The sequence below is a fragment of the Natator depressus genome, chromosome 2 (assembly GCF_965152275.1).
Source record: "Natator depressus isolate rNatDep1 chromosome 2, rNatDep2.hap1, whole genome shotgun sequence".
Taxonomy (NCBI): Eukaryota; Metazoa; Chordata; order Testudines; family Cheloniidae; genus Natator; species Natator depressus.
In genome coordinates, this window is record NC_134235.1 from 175,564,890 (window position 1) to 175,585,513 (window position 20,624).

General features: G+C 40.2%; 1 protein-coding gene across 6 annotated transcripts in view; it reads left to right on the forward strand.

The window, feature by feature from the left end:
- Positions 1–20,624, forward strand: part of ELMO1 (engulfment and cell motility 1) — a 418,423-nt gene that overhangs the window by 370,774 nt on the left and 27,025 nt on the right. For all 6 annotated transcript variants that reach the window (XM_074945335.1, XM_074945337.1, XM_074945338.1 and 3 more), the window contains 2 exons: positions 9,014–9,177; positions 16,328–16,440. In XM_074945335.1, coding sequence (XP_074801436.1) covers positions 9,014–9,177; positions 16,328–16,440 — 277 coding nt within the window. The remainder of the gene's footprint in view (positions 1–9,013; positions 9,178–16,327; positions 16,441–20,624) is intronic.

Sequence of the window (20,624 nt, forward strand, 5' to 3'; positions counted from 1 at the left end):
ATTGTTATCATTATTTGTTAGAATTTTTTCTTAATTAAAATAATTTCCTAAAGATTTTTAGCATATAGGCTTATTTGCACATGTGCAACAACTGAAATCAGAGTTTGGGCTCTACCAGCCTTGAAGACACTTATTACGATCTGCCAGGTCAGTAATTTGTGAACTCGGAAGGATTTATACAATACATAATAATAACTTTTTCTACACAGAGTTAAGATCTGACTAGTAAGAATGGGTTTGCTCTATTCACTGCTTCATGTATTTTACAAATGATTTAATTAATTCTTATGACCATTTTTTTATTCTTCCAGCACTGAGTGGACCTTTTGATATCATTGATGCACCTATCACTTAAAACACTCAACTGTTAAGTGGAAGAGTGCTAAGGAATTGATACTCTGTAGACAGAGGTGAAAGTAACTGAGGACACTTACTGGTATGGGGCCGGGGCAGCACCGGCCCCCCAGAAGGGTGGGGTCTCAGGCAGAAGGGGCCGGGCTGGGGGCGGGGGTCGTCAGCATCCCCCAGCCAGCTCTTCCAGGCCACCTGGTCCAGGCTGCCGTGTTGATTTAAAGGGCCCGGGGCCCTGGATGCCACTACTGCAGTAGTGGCAGCGGTGTCCGGAGCCCTGGGCCCTTTTAAATTGCCGACCCCAGGGCAACTGCTCCCTTTGCCCCCACCACCTGTCCGTGGCGGGGGGAGGACAAAAGGGGCAGGGACCTTAAAGCGCTGCAGTGTCCTTTGCTGTGGCAGCGCTTTAATATTGTTGTCCCCTCCCCTCACCCCGCCCCGCCAACGGGGGGGCCCAGCAACATTAAAGTGCTGCCGCGGCAAAGGACCATCCTTAAAGCGCTGCTGTGGCAGCTCTTAATGCCCCTGTCCCTTTTGCCTCCCCTGTCGGCGGCCCTGCCAGTACGGACCCTACCAACAGGGCCGCCCACAGGGGAGGCAAAAGGGGCAGGGACGCAGCAGCACTTTAATGTGGGCTGGGTATGGGCTGGTGCCGCCCTTACTGGCTCACTTTCACCCCTGTCTGTAGACAAGTTTTTTAGCTCATTGCTTTTTTCAGTGATATGAATATTGAAATAGGTGTTTACTTAAGAATTATTATCGCTTACTCATTAAAAAAAAGATGCATAATAAAATATAAATTTATCCAGATAAATAGTACATCTTTGCAAATGCCTGACTCCGTAGTTTGCAAACCCTGGGCAGATCCTCAGCTAATGGAAATTGCCATCACATTATTGAATTCAACAGAGCTATTCCAAATTACATCAGCTCATGATTTCACCTGCTGTGTTTCTTCTCTCTAGTAAAGTATGTAAGGGACACTTTATTATGTACTAAAAGAAAAGGAGTACTTGTGGCACCTTAGAGACTAACCAATTTATTTGAGCATAAGCTTTCGTGAGCTACAGCTCACTTCACTGTAGCTCACGAAAGCTTATGCTCAAATAAATTGGTTAGTCTCTAAGGTGCCACAAGTACTCCTTTTCTTTTTGCGAATACAGACTAACATGGCTGTTACTCTGAAACCTTTATTATGTACTGTAAAGGTTTCCTCTTTTTAAAATAAGAAATTTTTTTAAAAAATGTTAAAGACACGATGCATATTAACAGAGGTCAGGAAATTTAAAAAGAGGGCTGCCAGCTCATCCTTGAGCCATATCATTGTCATTTTCCCTTGTTCATGTAAATTAAAGCTGAAATGTGAGCATTTAATTTGAAATTCCTATTTTGGTAATGCTCTCAGTTATGCCAATGTTAAACCCGGAGTATCTACATTTCATTAGCAGAGCTGGTCAAAATTATTTTACCAGAAATGTTTCCTGATGAAATATGGAGTTTTGTAATAGTGTGGAAAATGTCCATTTTCATTATGTTTTCTGATTTTTCTAATGAGAAAATTTGAAATGAAATGTTTTTTTTCTAATCATAATTTAGACATCTGGAAATGTCTAAAATGCTGACCATTTGGAATGAAACTTTTCATTTCAGTTGAAACTTTTGAAATTTTTCATTTTGACATTCCTGAATCAAATTTTTATTGGATCTTTTCGTTCCATAAGAATGTTCAGTATTTCAACTTTGCATCCCATTTCACGACAAAAACAAAAGTCAAAATATCAGATTTTCCCATGGGATGGAAGTTCTGTTTTCTAAACAGTTGTATTCAGTAGTTGCTTGGGATATAAATTAGTGTAATTTAGAGCAGTACCATGTCCTGTAATTTTAATTGAACTTGGTTTGGTATCTGTTTTTGGCATTAAGTTAATACAGGATATTGTGGATTTAAAAGTTTGCTTATCCCTCCCTAATACTAGCAATCTGTGGGTACACAAATCTATAGCTGAACTTTTAGTCCTGTTTGAACATATATTAATTAACATGTTACTAAGACAGTTGTAAATTGTGATGGAGGCACCACACAAATATTTGTTCTAGGACATAAATATTTGTTTCTAGTCATGTTTAACCTAAATATTTGTTTCCTGTCTCCATTAGAATTTACAGTTGTCAATTAGCATGTTAATTATCATGTTAAAATGTGTAGACATTCTCTCTCCCTTCTCCCCCCCTTCTCTCACGCTCTCTCTCTTTTCTATCTCCTCTCCCTCCTTGAAAACTTGTTTGAGGAGCTAAGCACATTTTGTTAGTAAAAGCCCTGGATTAAATGCCACCCACAAATGATTTGTGCATGTTTTATTTTGCCAAGGGGCTTTGTCAGATACTGAGAGAAATAATGTAATCTTGGTTGAACTATGATTTCAATTAACTAACAAGTGAGTTTAGAGACCGTCTTATTAACTTTGCACATCATTTTACTTAGGCAGAAAAGCTTTCTCATTCAGGAGTCATCTCTTGCCTCATTTGCTCCAGGGGCATGATGAACAGAAAGGAGACTGATTTAAGTCTCATTTTTGGTGCAAATATTCATCTCCTTCTGTACATATTAAATGTAAAGAAAGATGCTTCTCATCCCTCAATAGTTCCTATTTAAATCAAAGATGGACTCAGGAAGTGCTGTTCGGATTATTCAGATTGTGATTAGTTCTTGCAAGATTCTTGCTTATGACTTTCTTCTCAAGTACTTTTCCTAGTCTCATTCATCCTGCATTTCACACATTCTTAAACACCTCTTTTCATTTCTCCCTCCTCCAACATTAGTTCCACTCTCTCCTCCTTCATCCCAGTCTCTGTTGATATTTCCCTTCTATTGGCTGTCTCCAGACCCTCACGCTTTACCCCTTCCTTTACTCCTCCTTTTGTCCCTTCTGTTTCCTTTCATTCAATCTTCTTCCAGGATCTCTTCTCCAGATCCTTCTCTTCTGCTTTCCTGCTCTGTCACTATTAAAACTCCATTGTAATACTGTCTCTCATATCTTTGACCCTTCTCCCACCCTATCTGATCTTTCATTGGTGCTTTTGCTTCTTTCTCTTTTAATATAAACCATCCTTTTCTTGCTAATCCATACTGCTAAAAACCCCTCGTAGTAAAGAGAGAGCCTGGAGCGCTCGGCCTGGTGCAAAACCTTAGGCCTGAACCAGAGGCTGTGAATGAAAGTCAGGCCATGTATTAAAGCAGATTCTTACAAGTTCACTGTCCAATACATAAACTTGGCAAAGTTGCTGCTAGCGTTGCTAAAACATAAGTACTCCTAGAAAGTACTAGCCACTAAATAGTTGCGTAAATACATTCCAGAATGCCAATACAAATATACTCCAATCTAGCACAAGATAAGAGGGTTTGACAAAATAATGAATAGGGATGTTTTGTCTGAAATGCCAGGAAAAAGGTACAAGGGGAAGTAATAAACAGATGTCATAAAACACATAAGGTGTATGTAAATTGTTTATTCCAGTTGTTTCTCTTAATCTGTAAATGTCAGGAGACCTTGCCTTAACCCTTTGTGTGGCTGAGGGGACAGCAAAGACTCTTGCTGCTGGCTCCGTGCCATGTTGTTAATGTACTTGTGCAAGTCATTAGGACTGTTCCTTGAGGGCAATAAACCTGGCCAAGTGCCTTTATCACCAAACCATGCCCCTGGTCTTTCCTTATAAGTAACATCAAGGTCTGCTGAATTAGCACGTTGCACTCTCTGCAAGTGCTGATAACACCGGAGCTCCAAGGACCAAAGCCCTGAGCAGCTATAACAGCTTTGCCGTAACAACAACATTCCACCCTTCTACACCCCTGTCCCTGCCCTGGCCATCCTTCTTCTTCATATCTGTACCCTTCTTTCCAACCTTCTTTCTTCTTATCTTGCCCCCTCCAATCTATTCAATGAGCCACTACTGAAGTCATCTTCCTTCCCTATCTCTCCAGCCACATTACTTCATTCCTAGAAATCCTTTGCCGTATTTTTGTCATTTGTCATTTCTGTGCATCAAATTCAAGCTGCTATTTGCATAGAAATAAATCCTGATGTCAAGAGATAAGAGAATAAAAAGAAAGTGAAAGAGAGAACAAAAGAGAAAAAGATAGGAGTGGTGGGAAGATAGAATTAATCAAAATATGACTTGACAGAGATGAGGTCAAACAAGGATATGTTGAGAGCTATCTAAAAAGTTGTATATGAAGTTAGATAACATAGTAATGGCCCACTTAGAAATCCAGTAGATAGGTAAGATTCGATAGACATGAAAGGTACCGCCATCTCATTCCAGACAAGTAAATTGGGCTTAAGTCACTGTGCTCCACAACATAAAAAATATATTTAATTTTTTACCACTCCAACTCTTTGAATATTCTCAGTTAAGTTGCCCACCTTTAGCAAACTGCCCAAATCATAGTTCTGCCTCACCACATAACAGGGCATCAGTCTAGAAAAAAAAAATTTTAAAAAGGATACAAAATGGAGAAAATGTTCCCTCTCAAAATCTAATCCTGCATATGTCCTATGGGGAAAAATATATAATGCATTTGCAATGACCATATATAATGTTTATGTTTAACAACATGGAGGCCTGGTGTATGCTTAAAACTTAGGTCGGCCTGGCTATGTTGCCCAGAGGTGTGAAAAATTCACACACAAGGGACGTAGGTAAACTAATTTAAGCCCCAGTGTAGACGTTGCTAGGTCAATGGAAGAATTCTTCCATCAGCCTAACTACTCCCCTTAAGGGGGTGGATTTACTACAGCAATGGAAAAACCCCTTCTATCATTGTAGTAAGTGTCTGTACCACAGTGCTACAGCAGTGTAGCTGCAGTTGTGTCTCTATAGGTCTAGTAGTGTAGATATATCCTAAGAAATACTGAGGAAAAGAGTTCCTTTAATTACACCTGTAAGGTCAAATTTTTAAATGTGTTGATCATAAGCTTAGAGCAGTTAATCTCCCAAGCAGCAGTAATCAAGAGCTAGCAACTCAGCTTGAGAGATTTTGAGCAGATAAGAAGTTCTTGGCAGTGGTTCCCAATGCTAGAGAGATGACTCAACTAGCAGCTATGGCACTTAGGTGACTTGTTAAATACCATTCCACTACTAACACTAAAAAGAAGATGATCACCCCAATGGCTTAGCTCTGGTGTGCACTAGGTTTTAAGTATCAGGGGGTAGCTGTGTTAGTCTGTATCCACAAAAACAACAAGGAGTCCAGTGGCACCTTAAAGACGAACAGATTTATTTGAGCATGAGCTTTCATGGGTAAAAACCTCACTTCTTCAGATGGATGGCGTGAAAGTTACAGATGCAGGCATAAATAGGTTTTAAGGCATGCCTGTTGACTCTGCCATCTTGTGCTGTTGGGGGGAAAGGTGTCACAGAGAGGACTGGGTTGTTCTTTAACAATTCTCCTCTGATTAGCTTTCAAGACTATAGCACTGGAAAACACACACATTATTTGCATTACAACAGCTACTGCAAATACCGGAGCAGGAGTGTTCAACGGGATCACTCGTCTTAAAGTTAAGCATGTGTTTGCAACATTAGCATCTAAATTAATGGTTTGATTTTTCTGAGGTGCTGAGCACTCCACTTCAATGTAAGCTGGGAGTGCTCTGCATCTTTGAGAATCAGGCCACTTATTTAGGTGCCTAACTTTAAGTATCACATTTGAAAATGTACTTTAAAGTTAGCTACTGCATAGTCCGAGGTGCAGAAATCATGGCTGTTGGTTGGATGTAAAACTTATTGCAGTGAACAGTCCAGCATTGGGCCTATAAGAGCTGGGCTAACTACAGTATTTTAAAACCATGTTCTATCTGAGGTCTTAATGTTAAAGATGCTCAACTAGAACCTGTAACAATCTAGACAGAGAGCATACCCAGGGCCAAGTTCATGCTCATTAGAAAAACTGAACTGGGGTGGCATGTTTTCCTTCACTGGTGCTATAATTGCTGCCAAGAAAACAGAAAAAGAAAGATGGAACCAGAAACCAGATGGAACCTGGTCTCTCTAATATGGGTTTATGAATAAGCAGCATACCTGTTCCTTATGTTAGGAGCATCCATTTCTGACTATTCTTTTGTGGACGTTTCTTTCATTAGACTCCAGAAACTCCTTTAGGGCCTGATCCAAAGCCCATTGAAGTCACCTCGAGGATTCCTATCAACTTTGGATCAGTCCCTTCGTGTTCAAACGTCGTGATAGTGTGCTCATTTACATTTAATTTCTGGGGTAATATAAAATCAGTAGCCAGGGATGGCATATTTAGTACTTGGACTTGTGTAATCTGTTTGCTATATTGTGAAAGTAGCCAATAAGAAAAGTTGTTCCTCTTAAATGATCAATTTAAAAGTATGCAGAAATCCTCTTTGAAATAGGCAACCGAGTCAATCACTGACCCCATGCCAATAAGCTAAGTAGAAAGACCACTTTTAACTAGTTAATCTGGTGGACTGCAGACAGCATCCACCTGAAAGCAAACAGTAAGTGGTGAAAGGAACAGCAGCTGAAACATAGAATAAAGAATCCTAGATATTTTTTACTGATGAGTTATCCTTAAAAATCTTATAGATATAGCCCAATGATAGGGATATTAAAATGTGTGGATTGATTGATAGGACCCTCTACTTTGTTTGGGCCAGTCTACCAAACTTATGAAGAGTAGTATCTTACTCTGCAAGTACATACTCAAAGTAAAGGGCTCCTCTGAGTAAGGGTAGTAGAAAATGACCCTTTGAAAGGAGATGCGGAAATGTAAACTTGTGCCTGATTGAAGAGACAGAACTATGAGGGGAAAAAACTGCATCATCTTTTGGAAATGGATTGTTGCAAAAAGCTCAGGAGTGTGTAGTTCATGCAATAGAGAGCTTTTCTTATCTCTTTTTAATTGCTTCGATTTGCTTACTGCACCTGGTAGCAAGACTAGAATGAGCGTATAGCTCATTGCTAAAAGGGATGTTGCATCTCAGGAAATTAATGTCAGAAACACAGCTCAGATGATGACAGTTTCAAGGTTGATGCAGTGAAACTAAAAGAGTTACGTACACACATTTGGGAAAAGAAAAGTTTTCAGAATGCGTAGTCTTCTAAGGGATTAAGCTTCCATTTTTAGAAATATTAGTGAAGACGAAGGAATAAAAGAAAAGAAAAAAAAGATGCAAGAATATTTTCTATCCTCTTTTCCCAGCTGTTAATTCCTATCACAGATCTGCTTTGATCTGGGCTGAATGTTACTATTTCCTCCTTCTTGTCAGCCTGGCTTGGCTGTGAGGGAGAAAAATCTTTTTAAGTCTGATAAACTGGGGGTTTTTTTCCCCCACTCCACCTAAAGACAGAATCAGATAAGCATTTCAAAGTATGTGATTTGTACCAGCAGTGAGGAAAGAAGCAAAGAGAGCGAGCGAGAGAGAGAGAGATCAATCTATGATATATATTTATGGGTACTGGTGCCAAACAAATCCCCTAAGTTAACTGTGTCTCAACAGTTTTCTCCTGGTAAAATAGTTAATATGCAGATATCTCTCTGTTGTGCAGACATCTTTCATTCTAATTCTTTCGTCTGCATTTTTTTTATGGCACTGCTTCAAAAGCAATCCTATAACAACCTTAGAAAATTGATCACCCTCTCCTGATGTTATATTCTTTTGTTACTAGCTTCATTTCCTTCGCTATGTACTCTACACCTTGTGAATAAGTAATGGTTGCCTGAAACAGTGTGAAGATCAGTGACCCTCTAGGCCGAGGTTGAAACTCGAGTGGTTGAACCAAATAGTCTCAAGAAAGGCAAAGGGGGAGGAAACTGGAATGAAAAAGAAAAGCACATCATAATCACATAGTAGTTATACCTGCATATGTATATATCAGATGCTCCCCTCCCCACATGAAGTACAGAGTGGAGCAAATACTGCAGTTATCGGACTTTGCTACTGCCCTCTGCTGGGGAGGGCAGCTTTAAACTCCACTGGGAGTGCTATAAAGCCCTTCTCATGGGTGCTCCCCAGCTTTGTGAGCTATCCACCCACCTCCAGACCCCCAACAGTTTGCACTGCTGCATTCTGTCTCAACGTAGACTTTCTGAAGGGGGCCCACAGCCTGGGCTGCGTTGGCAGAAACGAGGGAGTGACTTCAGTCTCTGGACTCTTACAGACTATACAATTATCTACAATAACAACGGGGCATTCCGTTTGGTTGGTTCCGCTTACATGATTAACATGTAGTTCTATCTCATAGTGTAGAAGAGACACAAGCCTCTGTTACTCCTGTGTCCCCAAACCTTGGACAAAGCAGGGCTATAGCATGGTACTGTAAGACGGTGACAGTCCCATTCACACTAGAAAACAGGAATCGCATTTTAACAGTATTAGAAGATAACTGTATTGTAAGTGAGTCCCCCAAGAGGATTATTTATTGTACTGTAGATGAGCCCTTGTTGTTAAATGTGGCATCCAGTTAGAGGTTAGCTCCTTTGCACTCTGTGGTGCAAAATTTGCTTTGTGATCACTAATTGATAATTATTAAAATTCTCCTGTTTTCCACACCACCTAATTGCAGCATATACTGGAATATTATTTGAAATCAAAACCAAAGACTTAAAAAAATAATACTTTCTTGTTTTCATCCACAGGTAATGCAGGTGGTGAAAGAGCAAATAATGAGAGCACTCACTACCAAGCCTAGCTCTCTGGACCAATTCAAAAGTAAACTTCAGAATCTAAGTTACACAGAAATTTTGAAAATCCGTCAATCCGAGAGGATGAACCAGGAAGATTTCCAGTCTCGTCCAATTCTGTAAGTACTTTCCCCTCTCTAAGTCACTTATTGCATGGAAGGACTAAGAAATATGAATGAAATTTGTGAACTGTTCAGGGGGAACTCAGGGGAAAAATTGCCCAGGGAGCACTGCTCAAAAGCAATGGAGTAGCATCTGATTGAAGTGCATATGTTTTCTTCTGCTGCAAATCTGAGCTGTTTCTTTGAGTTCAGTTCAAACAGATTTGGCTAATCCCTATAGGGCCTATCATGACTTATTTGCAGAAAATAATGCTTTGACATTTCCATGCTTTGTGTTGTTATGCGTGCACATTTTTTTTTAACATGAATTTTTGTCTTCTGTCCAATGCCCCATAAAGATTCAAAATATCACTTCTCTGAGCCAGGTAAATAGCCCAGAGCAATAGCACCAGTATAAATTTGCTCCATAAAAGAGTGTTTGAGTGATAGTGTCATCTTTTCTTTTGCTTGTGTTATCTTTGATGTTAGTCAGGTACAGTTACTTATTTCTAGGTGATTTCTTGTTAACATATATGCAGTGTAATACCCATTTCATATGGTCTAATGCTACATATCAATTGTGGTATCTCTATTATAGCTTGCGTCTGCTTCTCAAAATGTCTTCATCTCCATTATATGTGAAAATCCTAGAGATGAGCCGTGGACATGACATGTGATCTGCACTGGGGTAGGGCTTGAAACCAAACTAGTGACTTGGGGCAGGTTCATCTTCAGTGGTGCTCAAATCTCATGTCTTTTGATCCAGACTAGCAGAAACCTTTTGAGATAATCAGCTGAGAATCTGTGAGAGTTCCATCATCTTAAACCAAAATTTCATGAAACGGCCACATTTGAAGTTGAAAGGGACAAAACGGTAAAGATGGATTTGTATTTAGGTATTTCAGTTCCATCACTCCGGAGTTCAAGAGGATTCATGTATGAGAATCTGGGTTTGGTTTATCTGCAAAACTACATGTATGTGCAAACTCCACGGGCCTTTCTCTGACAGGACAATGGTGAAAGCATAAACTAAGCAGAGTTACAAACTTTAATAATACTAACTGGAATCAAAGGGACAGTGATTCTTTTATGTCTTCACATTATTAGAATGATAGGACCTAGCACCCAGTTAGAATTGATATCACTTGTAGTCTTATATCTGTTCAAAACTAGATTTGCATCCCTACACTTCAAAGCAGTTCTTTGCCAATCTTTTGTAACCCACAGAGATTCAAAGCAGTTTAGTGGTGCTACACCTGTCCCCAAAGCTTCTTGTTTTCCTCACTTTCCCAGTGAGTCAACTATTTATCAGCGATTCAGGTCAACTATTTATACTATTTATATTCATTTTGAGCCTTGCCTACCATGGTGAAATTTGCTAGTGCAGCACAAGCTTTCTGATTCCAAATATCAGGGTTGCTAATCATTGTCACGATGTAAAGTCTGCATCCACAAAATGTAATGAATGCATTCCATGATCCAAATAAAAGCAGTGGAAATGTTAAAGAAACTCATTTCAGATCCAAGACAAATGTTAAGCTTAAGAAATGAATAACTAAGCTATTTAAACAATCATGACTGTATTCATGGTGATTTAAATTCTATGAATTTCCATTTTGATTGCATCTCTGATCACTTATTCTTGATTGTGAAGGGAAAGTGCTCTTTTAGTTTCCCCTGCGATTTGGCTCCATGTACTGAATTCTCACAAACTGTGTAGATGCCACTAATGACGCAAGTACAAAATCATGAATCCATTGTGTGTAAAAGAGAGAACGAGCCAGAGAAGGTAGTTTTGGTCTCCAGAGAGACCTAAAGAATTGCAGGTACTTAGAAAGAAATTGTTCCCACTGAATATAAAGTCAGTAGCCTTATTTAGAGCTGTATTAGGATGTGGCTAATGGATGATAACTATTCACTGACCCAGCATGACTGAGCCTTTTTGCTGGTGTTCCCACATATAAAATACAGAAGTTACAGCTCTTCAAACTTTTGGACTACAGTGCTCCAAATAAACTTTTGTTTGAGTTTGAAGTGGGAATGGTTGCATTATTTATTAATTATTAATTATTATGATTTTATTTATTAATTGCATTAGCTCAGTTTTGCAAGGAGGAATTTGTTTCCCTAAGGTCACAGTGTGGTTGGGACATCAGAGCTCAAGTTTAATCTACTTCTAGTTCTGGCAAAATAGCAAATCCATAGGAAAACAGGGTGTGTTTGAATTTGATCAGTTTTGAATGGCTACGGAGGGGTGCACCCACAGTTAGAAGGCCAAATGGAGAAATAGAATAGTTACTAGTAAGAATCAGAGCACATCAAGGCTCTGCCCTGAGCCCCTTTTTGTTCATGTTGGTGCTTGATGCACTTACAAAAGACATCCAGAGAGTGGCCCCCCCAATGCATGTTTTTTGCAGATGATGTAGTGCTTGGGGGTGGGGGGGAGCAAAGAGGAAGTGTAAGAAGAGTTAGAAAAATAGAGGTGTGTTTTTGAAAGAAATAGAATGAAAATCAGCAGAAATAAAACAGGTTATGTGGTCAGTAGATTCATTGATACCTTGCAGTAAAACAATGGAATTCTAAGTCTGGGAGCCCAACCATTACCAGAAGGTACGGACAGTCAAGAACCTACGTTCAACAGTGAAGGATAATGATGAACTCAACAAGGAACTTTTTAGCAGAACAGGAAAGGCATGGACTAAATGGAAAGAAGTGAGCAACATGATCTGTGATAGGAGAGTGCCTATCAAATTGAAAAATAAGATCTACAAAATCCATTTTGGTATGACTCTGAATGCTAGGCACTGAGGAGGAAGCAGGAGCAGATCTTGAACACAGTGGAAAAGTTAAAATGGATGCTTGGAGTTACCAGGCTGGATTATGTTTGAAATGACCGAATTAAGGGAAGTGTGATGGTGGAATTAATTATAGAAAAGCTGAGAGAAATTCAGGCTTAGATGGTTTGGGCATGTGAAAAGAAGATCGGAAGAATATATAGGAAACAGGGTGTTAAATTTAGAAGCAGAGGGTATGAGAAGGGTTAGGAAGATCCAGAATTAGATGGATGACTGTCGTCAAAAAAGTATTTGATTAGCTGCGGAGTTTCTGAGGAACTGCTTCAAGACAGACTGGAATGGAGAAGGAGGACTAAAAGTGCTGACCCCATATAGATGGGATTAAGGCTAGCAGAAGAAGAAAAGAAGATGGAAGGGTGTACGCAGTTCTACTGATCATGTTGCTATGCAAAGCACTAGGTCATTTCTTTGGCACACTAAATAACAGTAGAGCTGGGTGAATAAAAGGCAAAATTATGATGTTTAAGAGGAGGCTGGAGTGGCCTAGGGGGAGTTTGTTAATGAAGCAGTTTTTAGGGAAGGATTGTTTGTAAGTCAGCAACACAGAGGGGAACATTTGGAGGGATTTGGGTTTTTATACCTTTCTTTTATCTTTAATAATTTTCTGCTAGGCTGGAAAGTGTCAATAATAACTGTTCAGGAAGCATTAATGATAGGAGAGAATACAATATAACAGATGAAAGGTGCTTTGGGATTACTTTTCTATTGTAATTTAAATGATTATAACACTATAAAATACCCAATTCTAGAGAAAGTGATTGGAAGGAATCTGAGCTGTGAGTAGGAAAGGTACAGGGCTAGAGGCAGATGAAATTGGTACTAAAAAACACTCTGTTGTTTTTTTAAAAAATTAAAATAATTTCTAAAGATCTTGTGAGCCATGAGTTGCTTAGATGTGTGTTTTAAAAGCAAGTAGCTGATGGTGTGCTGAAACCAATGGGGAGAATCATAAAGTTAGTGACACCTTCTTATTTGGCTGTCTCAAGTGTTTGATCCCTTCCAACTTACTAACCCTTGTGATTATTAAATCATTAAATTAAATTATTTAGTAGAAACTAAAATGCAATCAGCTGTTTTATCCCTTCCTCATATTTTCCTTGCTATCTTGCCCTTTCCCCAGGCACAAACTGGATCTTATGCTATTCTGAAATCATGAGATAAAAATGTTCCAAAAATATATTTAAAATTGTGTTTCTCTATCTTACTGCTCTCCAGATTTGATTTTTAAATTAGGCAGAGTGAGATATTTCTGCCAGTAAGTGGAGTGGCTCTTCTGGTTTGGGGCCCAACCCTACAATTGTTGAACTTCCTCAACTCCCACTGACTTCAGTGGTTGAGGAAACTTAAATGCTTCAGAGGATAAGGTCCTTTATTTAGGTGCGTGGGTAGTAATTAGCAGGATTACTCAGTGTACCCAGCCCCGTTTTATATAATCTGAAAGCAGTAAGAGTGAAAGCCTTCCTGACAGTGAGATGAATTAGGTTTTGGAATAGTCTTGCAAAGGAAGTACTTGGTGCCAAGTTGCTTAAGAAAATTAAATCAGGGTTGGACAAAGCACTGGAAAAAGTATGGTAGAGAGCAATTTTACACTGGCAGCAGCTGCTGACGACACTAGGGTGAAGGCTGACCAGGCAGAAGGGGGATGGTCTCGTGCTAAAGGCACAGGACCTAGGCTTAAGTCACTAGAGGGAGATTTTCAAAGGCTCATTGAAAATCAGTGAGAATTGGTTACCTGTCTCTTCTTTGTGCATTTGAAAATCTTCCCAGTAATCTCCACATGCCAAATTTCCCACTCTGTAAAAACTAGGATAATAATACTTCTCAGCATTACAGGGTATTTATATCTGTCAGGCACTCAGATACTGCAGTGTTGCAGGTCATATCAGAAGAGAGAGAGAAGGCCCCCTCCTCCCTCTCTCTTATGGCAAGAAAGCCTTTGGATACTGAGCCACTTTTGAGGGGTTTTATTTATTTTTGGATTGGTTAGCGTTCAAATTCACGAAAGCTTATGCTCAAATAAATTGGTTAGTCTCTAAGGTGCCACAAGTACTCCTGATCTCTGTCTCTGGTTTATGTTGGGCAACAATGTTTTCCAGGGGGAGAGGAGGAAACATGGGGGTTAACGAAAGGGAAACTGCAATCTCGGAGGGGAGGAAACGGGAGTGGGATTTACCTCGCATCACTTCTGTCACCTTGTTAATTTGTAAGTCCACATTTCCCCTGTGCCTTGCCTGCACGCTGTCTGTGTAGGCTGTGAGCTCTTCAGAGCAGAGACAATGTGCTCTCTATACTCAGTGAGCCACCTGGTAAACCTGTTTGGCAGTGGATAAATAAGAGTTATTTAATTTTTCTCAGGTATTATTATTTAGAGGACCCCCAATTTGTGTCAAGTCCTTGGGCTGAGGAAGAAACACAGAGCCTGACCAGTTGCATTAGGATGTACTAGATCAGTGGTTCTCAAACTAGGGCTGCCGCTTGTTCAGAGAGAGCCCCTGGTGGGCCAGGCCGGTTTGTTTACCTGCTCCGTCCACAGGTTCGGCCAATCGCCAGCACAGGAAGGGCGGCCAGCACATCCCTTGGCCCATGCCGCTTCCTGCAGCCCCCATTGGCCTGGAGCGGCGAACCGCGACCAGTGGGAGCCGTGATCCGCCGAACCTGAGGACGCAGCAGGTAAACAAACCGGCCCGGCCCGTCAGAGGCTTTCCCTGAACAAGCGGCGGCCCTAGTTTGAGAACCACTGTACTAGATGACCTTTTTAGGTTTTTCATGTCTAATTTCTATAGTGTTGTTATTCTGTGTACTTTAGTGATAATTATCCAATTTCTGGATTGAACTGTGTAAATATCAAATTGTTCTTCATACTTATGCTTGAACACTTGAGGCCATTTCAGTGAGATGTACACTGTATTAAAGAACTGCTAAACCAATCCAGATTGTGTCTCATTGCTGTTGTATTTGGGGGTCTTTTCTCCATCTCTTTCCTAAAGAGCATGGAAAACCAAGAAACCTATTCAAGCACTAAAGTCTTTTGACAGTATATAAATACCATGCAGAATATTCATACCATGGCTCTCAGTGGGAAAACTATGGTATTTGAAAATAATCATGAGTACTAATAAAACACTTTCTAAAGGTAGTTTGTTTCTATAGTTCTAGTCACTTGATATTTGAATGGATCAATTTTTCACAGCTTGTAAATATACAGCAGATTGTGCATCAAGAACTCCTGTTCCGATATACATAAGCATTTAACTAGTACCTGGGAGGATTATGGCCTATCTGATTAAGGGCACAATCTTTATGCACAGAACTTGCTATGCTTTCAGTGGGGTTTCTGCATGCAGAGGGCGTGTGAGATGAAGTGATAAGTAAACATGGCAATCAACATAGATGGAAAGTCTGATGTTTTCCAGAGGGGAGGAATTTTGGTTCACCTCTAAAACTGCACTCCTTTCCTGAGTCTTGACTGTGATTACTGCTATACAGAATGATGTCTGGTATTACTTTATTCACACAGCAACCCAAAATTATGGTCTTGACACCCTTCATATTTTATGAACCCTCTACACATTCAGTTACATCTTAGTCTTACTAGATTTGCTGTCAAGTTGATGTTTAAACCTCTCCTTTATATATTCTTAATGAATCTAAGTAAGGAGATAGCCAATGAATTCAGTCACTTGTGCATCCTTAGACAGTGTCTGAAATCAACATTTAACGCTAGATACACATTAGTATCAAAATCTATGGAACTTTTCAACAAACTCCATATGGTAGTAAATTCATAGAGTGATATGGAAATAAAAACAATCAAGTATAATCAGTTATATTTTGTCTGAGCTGGAATTGGGACTGCTCACTATTTTCTCTTGGTGTTTCAGACTGTATAGCTTGCATTATCTTTTCTCTCTTGTACTAAATAATAATGATAACAGGTGCACTTTCGTAGAACATTGCGTCTGATTATGCCAATTTATCAAGTAAGCATCACAATAATCCTGTGAGGTGCATCACATGCCTTTATGATGTATGATACTAAGTATTATTTTATAGATGGTTCACTGAGGCACAAGTAGGTGAAATTGCTTGCCTTAGGCCACATACTGACTTACTGACCGTGATGTGAATAGGACCTCCCATTCCTGCACGCCAGCCATTAGACAAACTTCCCTCCTCGAAGCAGACTGGGTGCTGGAGTAAGACTACTATCCCCAAAATCAAGCTCAGTCTCTCATGAGGCTGTCTATCTCAGTGAGAAAAAATGGTATGTGAATAAATCTAAAAAGTGCCTGGTTTTGCTTTGTTTGTTCCAGGGAGCTAAAAGAGAAGATTCAGCCTGAAATCTTAGAGCTCATCAAGCAGCAACGTCTTAACCGACTTGTCGAAGGCACCTGCTTTAGGAAACTCAATAGTCGACGGCGACAAGGTACTGCTCAGACCTGGATAGTCTGGCATTTCACTGTTATTTCTCTATTCTAGTTTAGCTTAGGAGCATAACTTATTGGCAGTATTTGTTTTTAGATCCAACTATTAAGACTTTTCTTACAAGGAATTATCCAAGGAATCTTTTAGTTAATTTCGTTCTTGAGTGTCCTGTGCTTCAGTGGGAATTTTTGAATTTTCCTCATATGAACTCTGACCTGTGGAATAGGTCCAGTCGTTTTAGGCCTAGCATTTGACAAAAATCTGAAGCAATGGTTTTGTACCAAGAGCTAAATACCTTGCACGCTCTCTTGATCTTCTGGTACCCTGCTGATGACAAGGTCAAAAGCTCTACCTCCCTCTGGAAAATAAGGTTGTAAATTAATAACACACAGCGACTGTGGTATTCAGAACCTGAACGTTCTTTTTTAAAAGACTGCTTTTAAATTGTGCTACTAATTATTTATATACCTCATCAAAGGCCCATCACTTTTACTTGTGGTGAGCACAACTCACCACCCCTCTCTAGTCACTTCCTGTCCTTAATTTTCTTCTTTTATGATCATTTACATTAAACATAATGTGATGCTTAAATATTTCAAAAGCTAGCAGATTTTAAAAAGTACTCAAATCCATAACCTGTGCCCCTTGGGATGAATAAATTATAGGCATAGAAAAATTATCTTCTCAGCTACGTGCACCATTGCTCGGATTTGGATTGTACAGCTCACTTTACCAAACCACACTCTACATGATTGTTTTCCCCTAACGGTAGCCCCCTTCTTCCCCAGGAGCAGAAGTTCAGATGAGAAACTGTGGATTCAACATGCTACCCAAAGTTGGTTCCAAAGTTTGCCTCAATACACCCAGACACTCCCACCCACATTCTGATGAGATTCACATTTCTATACTTTTATTTTTACTGTAAATGCAACATGAATTAGAAAACTCTAAAAGCTAGGAGTAGATTCTAGAGAGAGTAGATTCTAGAGAGATAAATATTTGAGAACTAGAGATTGATGTGAAAGGGCAGCTTTCTGTGCATAAAATATAGTCCCTGCAATATTCTCATCCTAGAAGATAAGCAGTGTACCATCCTTAACCAAAGCCGATGGATGTTTTTGGAAAATTGCAAATTGGAAAATTTTCCAGGATGAAGATGAAGAAAAGATGGCCAAATCATTCAGCTTTAAATCATTATAATCTTAATGTTTAATAATATGTAATGAACTAATTGCACAGGATTTTCAGAAAGGAAAAAAACCATCAGTGTACCATTATAAATGTTTACACAGATCCACAGAGACATGTAACGTACATTTTCACCAGCAACAGCAGCATCTTCTGCACAGTTGCTGAGTGGTCAAAGAGACTTGCTTTGGTTTGGCCATCATCACCTGGCTTTGGTTTTAACTAAACCAAACCACAATCCTGGGATTGTTTGGATCTGGGATCCGTTTTATTTGAACCACCAAAGTTCTGGGGAGGGAGAGAGGAAAGAGGTTGGGTAAAACGTTTTTGGGAAAATCTCTAAAGGAAAGATGGAATATTTTTGGTTCTTTAAGTAATGGATTGTTTTAAACTAGTGTCAGTTCAAAAAAACATGAGCCAGATTCTTAGCTGGTGTATATTGGTGTAGCTCCATTCACTTCAACAGAATTATACTATTTTACACAAGTTTAAAATCTGGCCCCTGGTCAAAAAGTTCCTTGCACCATGCCTTGCAAAGAACTATATTGGACAATCAAATTAATTGCTTTAGTATCATATTTATGCAGCACCATAAGTGTGCATGCTGCTTTGCTGGCAAATAAAAGACATGATCCCTCCTGGTGACTGGGTGTACCAGGCCTTTGTGGCCCCCTACTGGAGGCCCCACTATTCTGCTGCACCCCACCTCAGAAAACAGTTCTCTGTGAAGAACAGAGCAACCCTTTGGAAACCAGCAAGATTTGGCCTCTGGCAGTCAGAAGGGCTAGGGACCAGCAACAGCCAATCAAAGCTCAGCAGGCCTAAATAAAAGGTAGCTGCCTGCTGTCAACAAGTCAGTTCCTAGCTGGAGCCAGAGGAGCAAGGCAGGATGCTCCACAGGCTGCAGCCAGAGGAACCAGGCTGGGTCAGGGACTATTATTGGCCATAGTCAGTGGCTGAGAATAAGAAGGAACTCTGCTGATTCAATCCCTGGCAGGGAATTAAACCCAGAAAGAGTAAGAAACTAGTTTGTTTATTATTGGCCCTGATGGGCAAAGACCTGTTTCTAATTTTTGAGTTTGTCGTACCCCTGAAGGGCCCAGAGACATAAGGCCCACAGAGGCCATCTGACAGCCTGCAGGGGGACACTGGTAGCCGAAGAGAATGGCAGTACCATGACCAGACGGCAATGGGGTGCTCTAGGGGTGAATGAAACCCACCACACTCCCCCAAAGAGCTGACTTACCTATGGGCTATAACTGTGCCCTTAGGATACTTCTGCACTTTGAAGGGGGTGCCCTCCACCGCGCCCCATCAGGAGCTGTAGCATACATTATTACTGATTCAGGGACAGCTGCTGCACCACTTTTTGCAAAGGCGCTTGCATATGCTCCTCCTCCCACACGGTGGTATCATGGAAGCTAGTGATGCTGTTGATGCTAAACTCACAGAGACCTTGTGCCCAGTAAAAAGTAAGGACCGTGATGGGCTTACTTAGACTGTAAGCAATTTGAGACAGGGAGTGTCTTTTTTGTTACGTGTGTCTGCGGTGCCTAGTACAATGAGGCCTTGGTTCTTTGAATGGGGCTTTTAGGTGCTACTGCAATATAAATAGCTAATAATAATGGGTGCGAAGTGGGGAAGCCTCCATGAGTCTTCTTCTCACCTCTCTTGTGTGCACACAAGAGCCAATCTTGAGCCAGTCTCCTCAAATCTGAAAGTTTAGTCTTAACAAGATAAGTAACTGGAAAAAGAACAAAAACCCAGCAACAATGGGGGGCAGTAAGGAGAAAGGACAATGGTTACAACAGTAAGGTCATGTAGTTGCTCTGATTTATTATGTCTGCATCTTGATCCATCCTTTTTATGTTTTTTTTTTTTTTAATATAACCCCTGGGGCAAATGTTCCAAGTCTGCAGAATGTGCAAAGAGGTATCTTAACACGGCCACCCATCAGAAACTAAAACCATTTAATTGCCCATTTAAAAAATAATTAACTGGCATTATTCTGTGATAAAGACCCCAGAGCAAACTTCTATTAAGACTGTTGTCTGAACAGGTGGTAGGATACACATGGGTAGTCACAGTGGGTTGAAAGAATTGACTTAAGAAATAATGAGTAGAGAGCTTGCAAACTCTGTCACTCTGAGGGGTAAATCTTTTTCAAATTTGGATTTAGCTGGAAATCCTCCAAGCCAATGACTGCCTCAGTGGGGTGGTCTTGAAATGGAATATGGAATATCTGCAGTCATATCACTGCCTTTTGTACTTGAAAATGGGGTTATCATAACAGCATGAGCTCTCTCACTATATCAAGAAGTCTTTGATTGTTGCCCTAGCAGGACTTCTGAAGAGCTTGTTGATTAAAATAGAGAGAGAGAGAGCGCTTCCCTATATATTACCCCCAAAAGCTTCCACAGAATATGAGAACTTTTTCCTGGTATAAAGAAAAGGAGTACTTGTGGCACCTTAGAAACTAACAAGTTTATTTGAGCATAAGCTTTCGTGAGCTACAGCTCACTTCATCGGATGCATGTAGCTCACGAAAGCTTATGCTCAAATAAATTGGTTAGTCTCTAAGGTGCCACAAGTACTCCTTTTCTTTTTGCGAATACAGACTAACACGGCTGCTACTCTGAAACCTTTCTGAATAAAGAAGAATGAAATGGAAAAACAGACTGTGCGCTCTTAGGCCATTGTGTAATGTCGGAGCATAATGCCTCATGAATCACCATTTTGTTAAAATGGTGACTGTCGTCTGGCAGTTAGCCAGTTCAGAACGTGGAGTGATCTGTCTGCTGCCATAGTTTAGCCTGGAAAGAAAGGGGAAGAGAGCCAAGCAAAAGCCCACAGAGCACTCAGAAACTCTCCAAGTTATTTCTGGTGGAGCTAAGTAGTAGAAAAGCCTTCCTGTAAGTGAGTTTTATTGGGCAAAATAGATATATTGACATTGTCACCCAGCTCACCCATGGTTCATGTTGCCGGGTGCATTATTTT